The 15,026-nt window shown below is 38.2% G+C and overlaps 1 protein-coding gene across 7 annotated transcripts in view; it reads right to left on the bottom strand.

Annotated features, from left to right (window-relative positions):
* The window catches only part of PPP3CA (protein phosphatase 3 catalytic subunit alpha), a 180,898-nt gene that overhangs the window by 14,528 nt on the left and 151,344 nt on the right, over positions 1-15,026 (bottom strand). For 3 of the 7 annotated variants that reach the window (XM_032444065.2, XM_085545278.1, XM_032444062.2), the window contains exons 9-11: positions 8,148-8,273; positions 5,435-5,509; positions 474-500 (exon numbers count right to left, since the gene is read on the bottom strand). In XM_032444065.2, coding sequence (XP_032299956.2) covers positions 474-500; positions 5,435-5,509; positions 8,148-8,273 — 228 coding nt within the window. The remainder of the gene's footprint in view (positions 1-473; positions 501-5,434; positions 5,510-8,147; positions 8,274-15,026) is intronic. The other 4 variants (XM_085545279.1, XM_032444064.2, XM_032444066.2 and 1 more) reach the window with 2 other exon arrangements.

Consider the following 15,026-nt stretch of genomic DNA (forward strand, 5'->3'; position numbering starts at 1 on the left):
ACCCATATATATATATATATATACACACACACACACAAACATTATTCTTACAATATCTTAAACCATTTGCATAAAAATAACTAAAAAATAATTATGAATTCAACCAAGGTTAAAAACAGACAAATCATTTTGGAGGTAGAATAAAAGCTTTGAATCTCACCTCAGTAATTTAACAAATTCTATTGTATTTTAGATTTGTAGTGTCTATACACTTACTTTGCAAACTGGGATATATAGGATTTACGTGAAATATAATGTAAACCTTCAGATTAAGAAGCAAAACAATTAAGTAGAACTGTAAACTGAACATATTGAGATGTGGGACTGAATATGTACCAAAAATGGTTAAAAAAGAAACAAAGAAAACAAAACCAAAAATCGATTTCCTGAATGACATCCTAATACATTATGTATGGATATATTATGTATGAGAGCAAATTAATGAAATGTAACCCTTCTAATTTATTTAATACCTTTCGTCTGTGCATAAATGGGATCTTCTTATGAATTCCAAGGGGAGAGGGGGGGAAAGAAAGAGATCAGTGATGTTTGCAGAATGAAAATAAAAAAAACAACAAAGAACATTTGACAACATCAGTGGAAACGCAATGTTTAAGTAAAGTCTGAAAAACAGAAAAGAAACAAATTAGGCAGGGAACATCCAAAAGGAAAGAAACAGATTGAAAACCATGGGAGAGAAAAAAACAACAACAACAAAAAAACTTTAAAAAAGTGTAAGGCTTCGTTAGTGGATTTGCAGAAACTGACATGCAGGCAGATGAGCAGGTAAGCTTAGCCTCAGTGCTACCATCTCTTGACTGCATTCTTTCTTCTACATGACTGCAGCTGTTCTAAGGCTCAATGACTTCTCAGAACCAGAAGAATAACCCCTTCTGCTTATTTGGGGTGTACCTGGCAGATGACACCTCCTTTCTTACAGCAAACACACCAGTTCTTTGTTTACGTATGTTTGATATCTGAAAGAGTAGCTTGCTTTTGTAGACCTATATTGCTACTATCAAAACCAGCATTATCTATGGCATACATGCATTTGTCAGAACGACCCAGCATCTTGCAGTTAGCAAATCCAAGTGGCTTTATGGTACAGTGTATTGCATTTTAACACAACTATTTTTGAGAGCAGCATGAGTGCTGTGCTCAGAGCCCTTGCACAGCTGCACCATGGGATGTATTTTGAGGACTCTGGTTACCTAACTGTGTGCTGCCAGGCTGGTTCAGAGGCAGAGCACACTGATGTAAAAAATGCTCTGGGTATGGAAACAACCAGATCTGGCCAAAATAGTAAAAATCCCATTAAAATGCTCCTCTGCCACCAATTCATAGAGAGCACGTATACCCTGCAGCACAACATTGCTGCCTTGAAGGGATAACATGAATAAAATGGTAAAAAGTAACCTCAGTTTCTCTCCTAGTTAAAAATGAACTCATTCAAAAGCTGACTCCCATCTGCCCAGCTAGGATCATGAAATCTCTTATCAAGGCACCACTAAATACCTGTGACCTGAAGCCTCTGCTGACCCTGGAACAATGTCTATGTTTCTTGGAATATAGCTTGCCCAGGTTTAATTTACTACTGAAGACCTGCAGTAGCCACATGGTGATTGCTGCTCACAGTGGAACCCAGGACACATCTGACAAGGTAACTCAGTTTAGTTTGAGCCCACAGCACTTAACAGCAGAAGCTGTGCTCCAGCGGAGGAATAACTGCTGCTACCAGCACTATGACAGCAGCTTTTTCCACGAGAAGGCTGTGAGCTACAATATTGAAGGCAATACAAAAATTAATGCAGGTAATTTAGAAGTGTCTTTATGCCAAATCATGATAGCAACGCATACAAAGCAAGCAGAGCATTTGTGTTAAGTTGCCTATTACATTACTGCACCCTTTTAATTAGCAGCTTAGTTTTCAATGAAATGCATGAGGCCAGAAATGTTACTAATTAAAATAAAACAGGATTCTGACTACATGCTGGCTGGATAGAGGTATTTGTAGCTCCTGTTGCTAAGCAAAGTGTTTGATGCACAAACCATTCAGTGCATAGCTACTGTTCACGTAAGGCATTTTTTACTGGATTGGATTACGTTGCAACCACCACAGCAAACAGCAAAGACAAGGTACTGCAAGAGGAAGCTATCAGAGATAAGAAAACCTGACATATCATCTCCTCTCATTTTTAAAGCAAGCAAAACCAAAAGCCATCAGGGAAGATACAGTCTAAAGGGCACTACAACTGCTGTTTATATTCTCGCCCACTAAGTATTCACATAACCACCTCCAACAAACTGATCAGATCCCCATGATGTATCTCCTTAAGCAAAAAACAAAACACCCACCAAAAACCAAAAAGGTTTGGGGAGATAGGAATCCATGCCATGGAGCATCCTGCTCATGGTGCTCATGATTAGATGCAGCATGCATGATGGGGAGTGGGGAAAAAACCAAAACAAAACAAGAAAAAAAGCTCACAAACACCATGCAGTGAGGTCAGGCAATACTGATGGGGCTTCGTTTTGAGGGGGAAAGTGAGTGAGAAGGGAAGACAGAGGGCAAGAAAATGTAAGAGAAGATAAATGAATGATCGGTGCAAACCATAGTGATGGATCATTCTCACTACATGTGGGAACCCAGGTCAGGGCATGTTCAAACTGCAAGGAGAGAAAGGAAATCAGCAGCGAGCCCTGAGAGCTACAGGTGATGCAAAAATATGCAATGATTTTAAAGGATCACTCCATCAAACAAAACACATCTGCTGTGGCAGATATCAGACACTTCCTTCTATGGGAAATACTGCTTAGGGAAAATGTCAGTGGGCGAGCAGGACTGTGCAGACTGAAGAACAGTGGAAATGCTGAACCACTGCGAGGCTGTCAGCATACAGCCCTGACAGAAACAGTTTTAAACTGATAATCCTTCCAGTTTGCTTCATCGGGAACACAAATGAAACATCGTGTACTTCCTCCCACAAAAGGCAATGCTCTGAGGGAAAAAAAAAGAAGAAAAAAAAAAAAAGCAACAAAAAGCCAACTACCTTGGAGAAAAAGATCATTTTCCTTTGTTGCATGGATAATGCATCAGGAAATCATTAAAGATATCAGCCTCTATTTAAATTTAAATCAACTTTCAGATGTACTTTTATGCCCAATTCCCTCAGTCTCTCCCATGCATGCAGCAGTGCCCCTGGGCCCAGAGCTTCCTCTGGGCCACAGTAAGACATGTCCCATAGCTCCTGCAGCCCCACTGCCACAGACCTCACCCTACAGCTCTCAGGGGACTGTTTGAGGAAACAAGCATGAAGATACCTCAAGTCAGGTTGTAGCTGCACATCCTAAGGAGGAAGATACTGCTAATATCTTCCTTAAAACAATGTACACTGAGAAAGTGTTCATGTGGAAAAATCTGGAAGTACATTTAAGAGGATTAGCATTACAGTACCAGGAATGGTTTAATTATTCTTCACCTAGAAATTTTAACGCCGTTGGGTGTAATTATGCAGTACACACACATTTAAGCCAAGAGGCTTCCAGCCCGCGTTCCTCCTTAGGCACCTGTAACGCAGCGAGCTGCATGCCTGGAAGCGTGCCATGGTACAGCTCCCTGGGAGACAGCTGCTGCACACTGCTCCCAGCACACGGCATGGGAAATCCACAGCCGACACAGAGCCCTCCTGCAGCTGGAGAAAGAGCTCAGTCCATGGCTGCAGCAGAGCTGACCACCATGAGAGCTGCTGTTCTGAAGGACCCCAGGGAACCTGCACCTGCGGCTGTGCTTTGATAACACTCTGCTGAGCTGTCACCTGGACATGGGAGTGCTGATCCAGTGACATTTAGAAAAGGACTACAGGCCACGCTCTACTTGGCGTCAATGGAAGCTTATAGTATAACTTTAAAAGAAAATATTAGGTCAATGCTGAACTAATTTAAAAATCCTTCCCATAAAACCTTTGCTTTGGCAATGAATTCAGTGAAATTTCAGCCTGCGCTTAAGTGCTTTCTTGAGCCAAGGATTTAAGCATATGGTTCTCCTGCTACTGTGTTTAATTTGACACAGTTTTTACTCATTGTATGCCTTCACGCTGTTTCACACGCTGCTATAATTACACAGTAGCTACTTATTAAATTTCATAAGAAAAGTTTGGGCACAATATTCAAACAGGTGCTTTCTTCTCTGCACTGATTATTGGTTTCAGTAAATCCAGCCTTTTTCCCAAATCCTGCAAGATAATGTGCATGTCCACATTGCAGCAGCTACAGAACAGGGAATCCCAGTTGGCTTATCAGGGTAAATGCAAAGCGCTACAATCCATCCTCTTCTTTTCCATCATAAAGGAAACACTTGTCAAAGCCCATGACATAACGTCCTCCTCTAAAGATTAAGAATAAAGACTCAAAGAGAATTTGAATGATTAATTCTATTTCATTACGTATTTGTCTTGACAGTTTTCCACTTTCCCCTTTTTCTCCTTCTACCAACAGACTTGATGAGAATTTCTAGTTGCTCAGCAGCGCTGTTTTCCCAGATTTATTTTTATTTTTTTCAATATTTCCCATCTCTGATTTTATTATTATTAAAATTACTATACTAAAACATTGAAAGCATTCAATTTATTATATCAAAACATGGAAAGCATTCATAGGAAGAACATTAGGGTTGCACAGGATTTTTTTCAATTTTTCTTAATGGAGAAGGGGAATTCTGGAGAGTTGCAATTGACTCTTGCACAGCCAAATGACTAAGGAAATACATTTATTTCCAAGAAACACCAAATCGCAATATATAAGTGCATCTTACTGTCAAAGCAATAGATACAAGGAAACTTATCAATTCCCTCCCAAATTATAGAAGAAATAATTCCTTTCTGTTTAGCAGAACATTTTCTGTATTTGCGTAAGTTGATTTTTATTGATTATATTTATTTATTAAGGCCATTTAAATAAGAGAGTGCATTGAAAGTAGAGACTAAAAATATTTCACATACAATTCTTCCAAATTTGCAGTACCTACATTTTGGATAGAGCACTGAAATCTTGTTTTATTGCAGGAATAATTTCCTCAATATAATTAAGCTTTCTGTGGGACTCACTGCTATACTATGCCTAAACTCAACATCTGATCCCTTCGTGCCACGACTCAGACATAACTCAGATTTCATGGAGAGGAAAGCTTTTTTAAAGTCAAAACCAAAAGAGTGAGACCAAAGAAAGATTTGTACTTTTGGCTGGGGTTAGAAAGGCAAGATTTTCATTAATTCTTTCCAAAACATGCAGTAAGCAAATCGATTGGAGTCTAGCACAACAGTTGCTTTCAGCAGCACAGAACTTCAGTGGGACCCAGAAAATTATCCCAGTGTTAGTAAATAAACCTTTAAAGTAGTTTCAAGGCAAACAATCTCAATTAGGGGCAGGATGCTCTTACCATCAAAACCATCTTCTTCTGTCCCTAATTCATCATCTGAGCAGATGTTCAGCACATTCACCAGCATCTCTGTCACTAGAGGAAAAGAAATGCAAAATGTTGGTATCACGCTCTCCTGGTCTGTCAAAGAGCCAACTCCAGCTCCCAAGGTAATGAGAATGAAAATTCAGTACACAAGTGGCACCCATTTTTTAAATGTGGATCTTATTTTATGCATGTAATAATACAAGCATGGAGTGTCTGGTGAAATTAATAAAAGGGCAGCTGGGATAGTTTCCCAATAGCAAATTGTTCTAAATATAATAATCACTGCAATAAATAAATGAAACTAAATAAAATAAAAAAAAATAACAATAATTACAATAATCTCTGCCACTGTCAAACAAGTAGGTAACTTCTGGGGTTTTTTTTACACCTCAATATATCTTTTATTTTTAATCAACTTGGATAACAGAGTTGACTGCTTTTCTCTTGCTTCTGCATTGCGATAGGATTTCAGTTTGCATAGCAACTGGAATGACATTCCAAATGAAAAATTATAGCAAGAGTAATGACAATAATATTTTCATTACTACAGAGGCTTTAATAAACACTAGTTTTAGTTCGACAAAGCATTAACCCTAGTGAGATGCATCCCTTATAACCCAGGAGAAGTAGTACCAAAACAAATGTTGGTAAATTCAGAATATGTTCAGCTTGTTAGCTTTCCAACTCAGGAATGGAGGGGCCAGCCTCAGACTACCTGTAAACTCAGCCCTTTTGAGAAACGGCAAGAGTAAGGCACTCCTGAGAGCACACAGAGAACAGCCAAAATCCCAACAAAAAGAAATCACAGCCAAGTAAACAGAATTTAGAGATCAAAAAAGCTGAATTTATGAGGTAAAATGTGAAATCATTAGCAGACTGATAAAAACTCCACTACATCTACACGTAGTAAGCAACATTAAAATGGTTACCAGGCACAGCTAGCCTTGCACTAGCTACACAGACTGAAAGTTTAAATTTCTGAATCAAATGGTTATAAAAATTTTCTTCTGTGACAACTATGATGGTTTGAAATGTAAGAAGGGTGGAGCAAAGCTGTATTTTTCCTAAATTAGTGCAGGATTTAATATTTTTTCCTTTGACAATATTAGTGGAAAGACTTTCCACACTAATAATGACAAATGTAACTAACTGCTTCCTACCTTTGTTGGCCTTTGAGGAATAAAAAAATCTATAAAAGAAGAGAATTAAAAAGCTGTATAGAACATCAACTCTTACACTCCATGAGTTTTGCTTTGCAGAAAGGGGAAACACTGATTTTACCTCCTCTTCCTTGGGCTTCAAAATTTGCAAGCAATTGGTAACAGTGCATGAGAGGATAGGAAGGAGAACAAATTAAAAAGACAAAAGAGTGGATGTGTTCTCGGGATCTCACTCAATCTTGACTGCGCATTCTGCAATCCCAGGGTTTCATCTATGGGAATGTCAATAAGAGACCCCTGGGAAATGGTCTGACAGAGCATCCTACAGAACTGCCATGTATATGCAGAACAGACTCATTGTAAGAACAGGGTCTGAATGAATTTATGGTCAAACAAAATGAAAGCATTTTATCTGCCTCACAAAAGTCTGAAACGTGCATCAGCATGGATTATGTAATGTCTCCATTAGTGGAAACAGCTGTCTATTCTCAGTTAATCCTCATTTTATTGTCTATCTGTTCTGTTCACAGAGACCTCAGCCATGTCACCGGCAGCTTTTCTAGTACTAAGAAATGGCTGCAAACAAAGCCGGTCATGACTGCAGGTAAGAGCCACAGCAGGCTGTATTTTCAGTTGACTATAAAGAGAGAACTGTTTTTCCAAGCAGCTTTTATGAGTTTATTGTAGTTTTCTGGCAGTAATTGCTGTTGCAGCAATGTACTATAATAGATGGATCAAAGCAAGCCTCATCTCAGGCCCTGAATAAAATGATTTGGGTTTAAGCAGTTTGCATTATGTATTCATTTAATATGTTAGACTAAAGCTTTTTTTGGGGCCCTTTGTGTGCTTGCCATTAACAGCATGAAGTTGTCTTCAGGCAAGATCTGGAGCATCATGTTTCAATAACACACGAGCTACATTTTAGAGTGAGTCTTCTCACCAGCAATGAGGTACCATACACTCTGGGTGGACACGGGGCTTAGAGGTACATTTTCTTTCATGTCATCTGTGCTATCAAGCAACAATAAACCAGAATGCATCTTAGTATCACCAGCTCCATATTTACTGGTGAAAAAGTAACCCATCATCACCTTATCATGGCAGGTCAACTGGATAAGGCTGTAAACATAATGCAGTAAAGTCTGATGTGATGTCCTTCAAGCAGAGAACAATATCCAAGGGAATTCCCAAGAGCTTATAAAGCAACAGCTTATAAAATAAAAAATGTATTCAGCAAATTTGCCTCTGGCCTGCAATGTCACAAAATCTATTTCTACTGCAGATACAATGGCATCACAGCCTGAAAAGAGTGGAAATTATAAGAAAGAAAAAACAAACAGGAGAAGTGTGGTTAACCTTTGGAAATTGCTTGTCCCTGTGGCCTGTTTCTTCAAATTTGTCTTTGAAAGCAACTTATCTGTCTTCAAATTATTCTTGTCATTTCAAACAAACTATGGCAAGTGCACATTGACTAACAATCCATTCTACAGTTTCTAAGAACATATGAACAAATAAAGTTTACATACCTTTCTCACCCACAAACGGCAAGGACCAGGTAAACACATCCATGAAATTTGGAAGCCAGTAAGGATGAGGGGAGCAGTTGAACTGCCTGATATTCATAACGTTGTTCTCATATTTCAATACCGCAGCTAAAATAACAGAAAGAGTCAAAAGATGTCAGCTACATCAACAACTCACTCTCAGACCAGTAACACTGGTAGTATTCATAGCCTTCAGGGCTGCAAGACCAGCTTTCAACCACTTGATGCCACATCAGCAGCACCTGACTGCTAGTTATGATAGGATATAACCTCATAGAAGTCACAAGCCATTTCCAGTCTGGAAGCACTATCATCTGCTAGTGCTAAGATGTGTTGCTAAGTGAACTATTAACTTTTTGAGTACACATATATACAAGGCTCTGGTACCTGACACCAGAAAAGAATAACAAAGACTACCCACACGTGTTCCTTCTGTATAGTTATCAGATCTTCTCACAATCACCCTTAGGAAATAATAAATAAAAATGTTTAGCACTCATATCTTGAATGCTACTTTTTCAGTGAACATTTTCAACATATTTCATTCATGATAACATACAACAGATCATACTTTCTTCTCACATTACCCAATCCCTACAAACATGAGCCTGTCAAAATGCACAGTAATAGGATTTGTTTTGTTCCATTTAAAATTCATATACTTCTTGTCAAGAGCCTTTAATAGAAAAAGAATACATCTGCTAATATGCAGAAATACAGATACTTAGTCTATAGCTAGAACACTTCTAAAGCACCCTGTCAGTGCTAACTTGTGTTAAGGGCTTCAGGTTCCTATCTGAAACAGTATCTGAATGACTTCAACTTATTTTTCCAATACTCAGAACAAAGTAAATGAAAGCACTGCAAAATGTATCAGGAAGAAACAGCTATTTATTTCTAGAAAAGATCATGCTGTGCTCAGGCCTAGTGCCGATGAAAGTTAAATGAAAGAGGGAAAGGATGAATATTGCTTGGGTATTGCCAAGAGCACCAAGACTGCAGGCAGGAGAGAATATCAGTTCTCTCCAGGGCAACATCAATTTGTCTAGGGAGGCATAAAGTAATAATTGTTGAAAATGCAAAAGATCACATAAAATGAAGCCTAACATAAACCCAGATAACTGTCCTTATCAAAACTTGTTTTCTAAAGCATTAACTTTGCCCAATGTTAAGCTAATGCTGTTCCACAGCAAATCTAGACTTTTATGCAATTTTAACATTTTGATAGCCTTAAGTAATTACTACAGTGCTGTAGATGACTCAAACCTCTGGTAATTTACTGAGACCACATGGAAGAACACTGAATGGGGATATAGGTACTACAGCTGTTTGGATCACAGGTCTGGCTGGTGGCTTTAAAAGAAAATTCTAAGGAAGAAAAACCAAGTGCTGAATTTCTGATGTTCACTTTATGGTCTATATGCCTCACCTTGGGAAACAGTAAAGCAATTTAATCCTTTCCTTCTCTGCCCCCCTCCCCACCTGCCCAACTCTTTTACCCATCTTCTCTCAAAGATCTTAAATAATCTTCTTATAGAATCTTAATACTGTAGTTGAAGACTCAATTTGGTAACGCTATCTCTAACCTTATAAAGTGTATACTTTAATTTACAAAATATGTTCCTTAAAGTTGGTAATTTCTAGAATTATGCAGATATATTTATTTTGTACATGTGCCTATTTATGACACATGGAACCATTCATGAAATAGAAGAGCAAATATTTCTTTGTTTATGGAGAGAAAGACAATTTTGAGATGACAACCTAAAACAATAGGGACCTAAAACTATCTCCAACAGAAAGAGATTAAAGTTCTTAAAGAAGTCAACTAAAGGAGACTGCAGATGAGAGTTTTCATCAACATGGGACTAAGAATACAGCTGAAGTTTACAAAGAAAGCAAGAAGCATACATGATTATACCATCACAAATGAAACAGCAAGAATCAAAAGTATGTCAGAAATGTAACACATCAAAGACACAGATTGCAAGGCATACTGTATTTGGTCTTCCCTTTTCCACCTGTCTTTTTCATTTATACCTCCCCCCAGGAGGAACACAGTTCCAGTGACTGGTTATTATTTAACAGCCAGGGCCGGCAATGAAATTGCATGACTTCAATATGTCCAAAAACACAGGGAATGCACTGAAAGAGGTGAACAATTAACTCCAACTATTCACCTGTTTCCACTGACTGAAGTGTTTCAAACCATATTTTTTTTTATCTTTAATTATTTTTAAATGTACAACGTTGTTGCTAAAGGCCTCATGTTTTGCTGCTGCTGACAGTTCAGAAGTGACCTGGGAATTTCTGAAGCCTGCTTGCTGGTGCACACTGAAAGCAGATTGCTAACATTTACGTGAACTTCTGCCAGCTAGACACCCTTAATTTAAATAAAGCACATTTGACTCTTGCCCAATCTAGTCTCAGTTGGCAGCCATTCTGCTTTTCAGTAAAAATGGCTTAATACTGCTATTAGCAAAAAAGGGAAAACTAGTGTGAATGCTCTTAATATTTCCTTCACTTTTTTGCTTAAATTACCGAGGACACATCAAAATTCATTCTTCTATTACAGTGACACAATTGCATAATAAAAATAAATAGCTTGCGGCTTTGCAGTAAAAATGAATCAAAACCACACAGACTTAATGGATGTGAAGATTCATTCAGGAGGACTAAAACTCCAATTGATTCATTTTAGTGAGTTGAAGGAATGTAGTTTCTGTTCCTGCTATTTCTCCCATTTACCATCAAATTTCTTCTAAGTTCTGTGAAGGATGAATCTTTTACAGAACTGCTTATGTATTTAAACTTGCCTCTAAAAAAGACTGTGTTCTAAGCAAGGCAGTTGTCAAAAATGAAGTTGTATGGTTTCAGGGTTGGCTTGTTAGTTTGGCTTTTTTTTCCAAGGAAGACGATTTATTTTGAGATTACCATACAAAAAATGTTTTTACATCACCTTATTAATTTATATACCTAAATGTCTTAGAAAAGCAATTGTCAAGAATGGTATTTTAAAAGCAATTCTTCTCTGTAAGTAACGTGTGTGGTTTCCCCGTAAATGACTTTAAGAGCCACTTGAAGGAAAAGAAATAAAAGCTGTACGATAGAGTAGCATAATAACAAGTTGTTCTCAAATAACTCCATTCTTAAGAGAGTAAAGTAAGGCCAGGTTGTTACTAGAGTCACAAATACTTTTAAATTTGTAAATTACAATCTTTAATTTACAGGCGTAATGTACATCAAACATTTGACTCTAATATGATGATTTTACACAGGTCAGCTCTTTCTTAGTAGTCAAAGGGAGAAAACTTCAGCTGGATCGGGAAGAAAATGCTGCTTTTCTGAGCTTTGCTGGCCCCTCGCTTTTTTCTGTCTTATAGATCTGTATTTCCTTTGTTGGTTCAGAAAAGGTTTGGGGGTTTTACCTCTGCTTCATTCTCACCTTCACATTACTCTGATGCATAAGTAGCTACAGAAAATCTCAGTGGCCCTGATGGAACAGGAATCTTTTGAAGATTATATGACCGTAGGTCACATGGTTGCTGGTTGGGGAGATGGAACAAAGTGGGATGCATTCCTTTGGCTGTGAAACTGGTAACTGAGCAAAACCTGTCTCTCTCAAACCTTTATTTCTAACTTCTGTAGCTTGTTATGCAGCCCCTATACTTCTCATTCCAATGCTATACTCAAGACGCTAGCAGAACAAGCCACTGGTCACAGTTTTATATTCTATAATCAACAAGAAGAGCAAGAATCTTATTTTCTTACTCCTAAACAGTCACACACGTTTTAACTTCATTTTGGTACTCACTGTTGTAAATGAGTTTTAGAAGCCAATGTTTTGTAAAGTGAAGCTGTGCAGATATCCTAAATGACATTATACCTCTTTCTAGTGCTTGTAAACTGAGATATAGAATGCTGAAATCGCATTAGAATGAAATGAAACACTAATGCAGCAGGCAATGAGCATTCGTACTGTTTAGTTTTAAGCACTTAACATCAGTACCTATGGCTGTAAATACGGGTGGTGATAAATGTGCAGGTGAAAAACCTCCTTCCTTCAGTATGGTATGGAGACAGCTCTTCTGGCTCCTCAGGATAAAGCACAAGCACCTGATGCTACCCAAGACTGCCATCGCTTTGGTCTCCCTCTGTTACAGAGGAGCCTCAATCACCCCCGTGTCCTGTGTTGTACCTGTCAGAGTTGAGTGGTTATCTCAGATCCCTCTGACATAAAAAATGGCACTTGAAAAGCCTGAATGTTGGGAGCTGAATTAAGGCCTTAGGCAAAGCGAACATCATTAAGCTGTGTGCCCTATTGTTCATGCAAACACTCAAACACATCATACAACCTGCTTCAAGTGCTGCTGAATATTTTTCCAGTGCAAATTAATTGAAAGCCTGTTTGTCAGAGGCAGACAATTGAGTATGGTAGAAATACAAGCCCAGGATAAACTCCATATATTTTAAATTCCATTAAAACAACCACAAAGTAACTTCAACAACTAAGTTAACTAATTTTTTTTTTGTATTTTTTTTTCAGAATGCTCATCCTGCTTTTAGAAAATAAAAGTAGTGAAAGTTCTCTCAACTTCTCCGCATTAAACACAGAATCTCAGTTTCTGACTTGATGCCAAATTAACTTCAGTGTTAACTGTGCAACTGGGAGCAGTACTTTCTCCTCCAGCAGAGTTGCTAAGTAACCACAGCGTTTGCTGCCTGAGACAGATCAGGGATAAGGGCCAGTGAAATGCTTATGGAGTTTAAACATTTTCAAAGCAAAAAATGACTTGCGGTGCAAGATAATGAAGTAAATAATACAATAATGAAGTAGGGCTAATTGCGGTTGGAAATTCTGAAGAATTTCATTTGACATGTACAATTGTATCTTCAAAAGAAATAGCATCAAACATCTCTGCACTGGCAATGAGATGGCCTAAATATCCCAAGAGCTTCTCTTTAGAAGCTTTTGTTTCCTTGAGAAGGCCTCATCACAAAAGCAGTGATAGCGCATTCAATAGAACTGAGGGGGCAAACACAAGGTTGCACAGCTTCCCTTTCACACGAAGGGGTATTATTTCTGAAGGATCATCTTTGCCTTCCGGTACATTATTCTGCCCTTTTTCCAGTGTGAAAATAACTTTCTACCAGACCCATCTGCATCAGGTGTATTTCTCAAAATCTATCAACAGTGAACCACACGCTGATGCTTTATACACACTTGACTGGTATGCTACCTATCTGATTTGTTAACAAGCACATCGGTGTACATCCAGTCTTGATTTTTCTAGTATTCCGAATTCCCCTCTCCACAGCATATTTCCTTTGTTTCTTTCCATCATCTGCTTTTCCTTTCAGCAGCACAAGTACTTTGAAAAATGTTGGAAGGGATGTACTATTTTCTTCAGCAACTCTGGATTCTCTAGTGGTTATCTCATCACTATGAAACCTACTCGTTTAAAAATGTTCAGAATAGTCTGTCTTTAGACAGCTAGTTAAAATTGTTCACTCAGCCAAAAAGCACGCATATGCATTCATGACACCAAAGTGACAGCCAGAGACTAAAATATTAAGTATTGCAATAATTAACAAATAAATTGCATGCCTCTGTAGACCTTCTGTAAAATCTTTGCTGTTGTCGTGGCACAAACAGCATTAAAACAAGTCTTAATTAAGGCAGCAAGAGCTACTAAAAATTGAAATGTGGGAATGAAAGTTTAAACACTGTACAAGGCCAATGGGTCATACAATGCAGTACTTCTTGGTAACCTCTTACTGTTGCTGCAGAGAATTTCTCCTGGTGATGGGCATTATAGAATCAAGAGGTAAATCTCAGTTTCCTGATCAGTACAACCTTCATCTTGAAGTCACAGGTAACTATTATAATCAGCTATCAAAATCGGGAAGATTTTTCATCTTCTCCAAGAATATCTCTCTTAGAATACCACCAGTGTACCAGTATTCCTCGTAACAACATTTAATAATTAACTTATGGAATCTTTTTTCTTTATGTATTCTAATAGCATGAGTGCATAAAGGTTTGGGAAAGTTATGAAACACCAAACATAAACTTAGAAGTTGCCAAAAACGTATGCATGAATTCTTTGCCTTTGCCAGTGCTCTTCATTATAATAAATATGGAAAGCATTAATAACAATAAAGAAGAAGGAGATACTAAGCTCCCCACATCTACGTACTTTCTGAGTCTTGGAACATTCTGAAAGCATCTCTCTGCCTCCATTAACTACAGTGGGACCTCCAACTGTAATTTCTTCATTGAAAAACCCAACTTTGGCACCTGAAGTCATGCATGTGTGTGGGCTGGGGCTGTGACAGGACCAGCAGCCACTTGATGGCTGAACAACTCAAACAGACTTCAAGACGCCGTGGCCAGTAACCAGAAGGATGCAGAGAACTCCCTCCAGTGCCAGAATCCAGGGGTTCCAGCCAAAAGAGATTCCCATGGCAGATCAGAACTGTGACAGCATATGCCAAGGGTCCACAACATCACTATTTACAGCAGATTTGCTGAATGTGGTTTCGTTTGGGTATCTTGTCTATAGCTACTCCTGCTGAATTTCCATTTGCTCTAGAAATGTTCCCTGTCTGCTCTTTGTGTCAGTATCTGATTCCAGTGATATACCTCCCGCTGGGATTGAATAAACCCTTAAAGCTAGCAGCCAAGCACAGTCCTGTTGAAGTGCTCTGTAGATGTACAGGAAAGTATAGCTGCTTTAATGGATATGAGAACTACTAACCAAGGATAAAAATGAGAATTCCTAGCCCCTTGTAGATTTCTTTCCTTTTTAATAAATAAGTAAATAAATAAATAAACCTAAAAGCAACATTATTATTAAA

Source organism: Coturnix japonica, chromosome 4 (assembly GCF_054131305.1).
Source record: "Coturnix japonica strain WE chromosome 4, WE-NBRP24, whole genome shotgun sequence".
Lineage (NCBI taxonomy): Eukaryota > Metazoa > Chordata > Aves > Galliformes > Phasianidae > Coturnix > Coturnix japonica.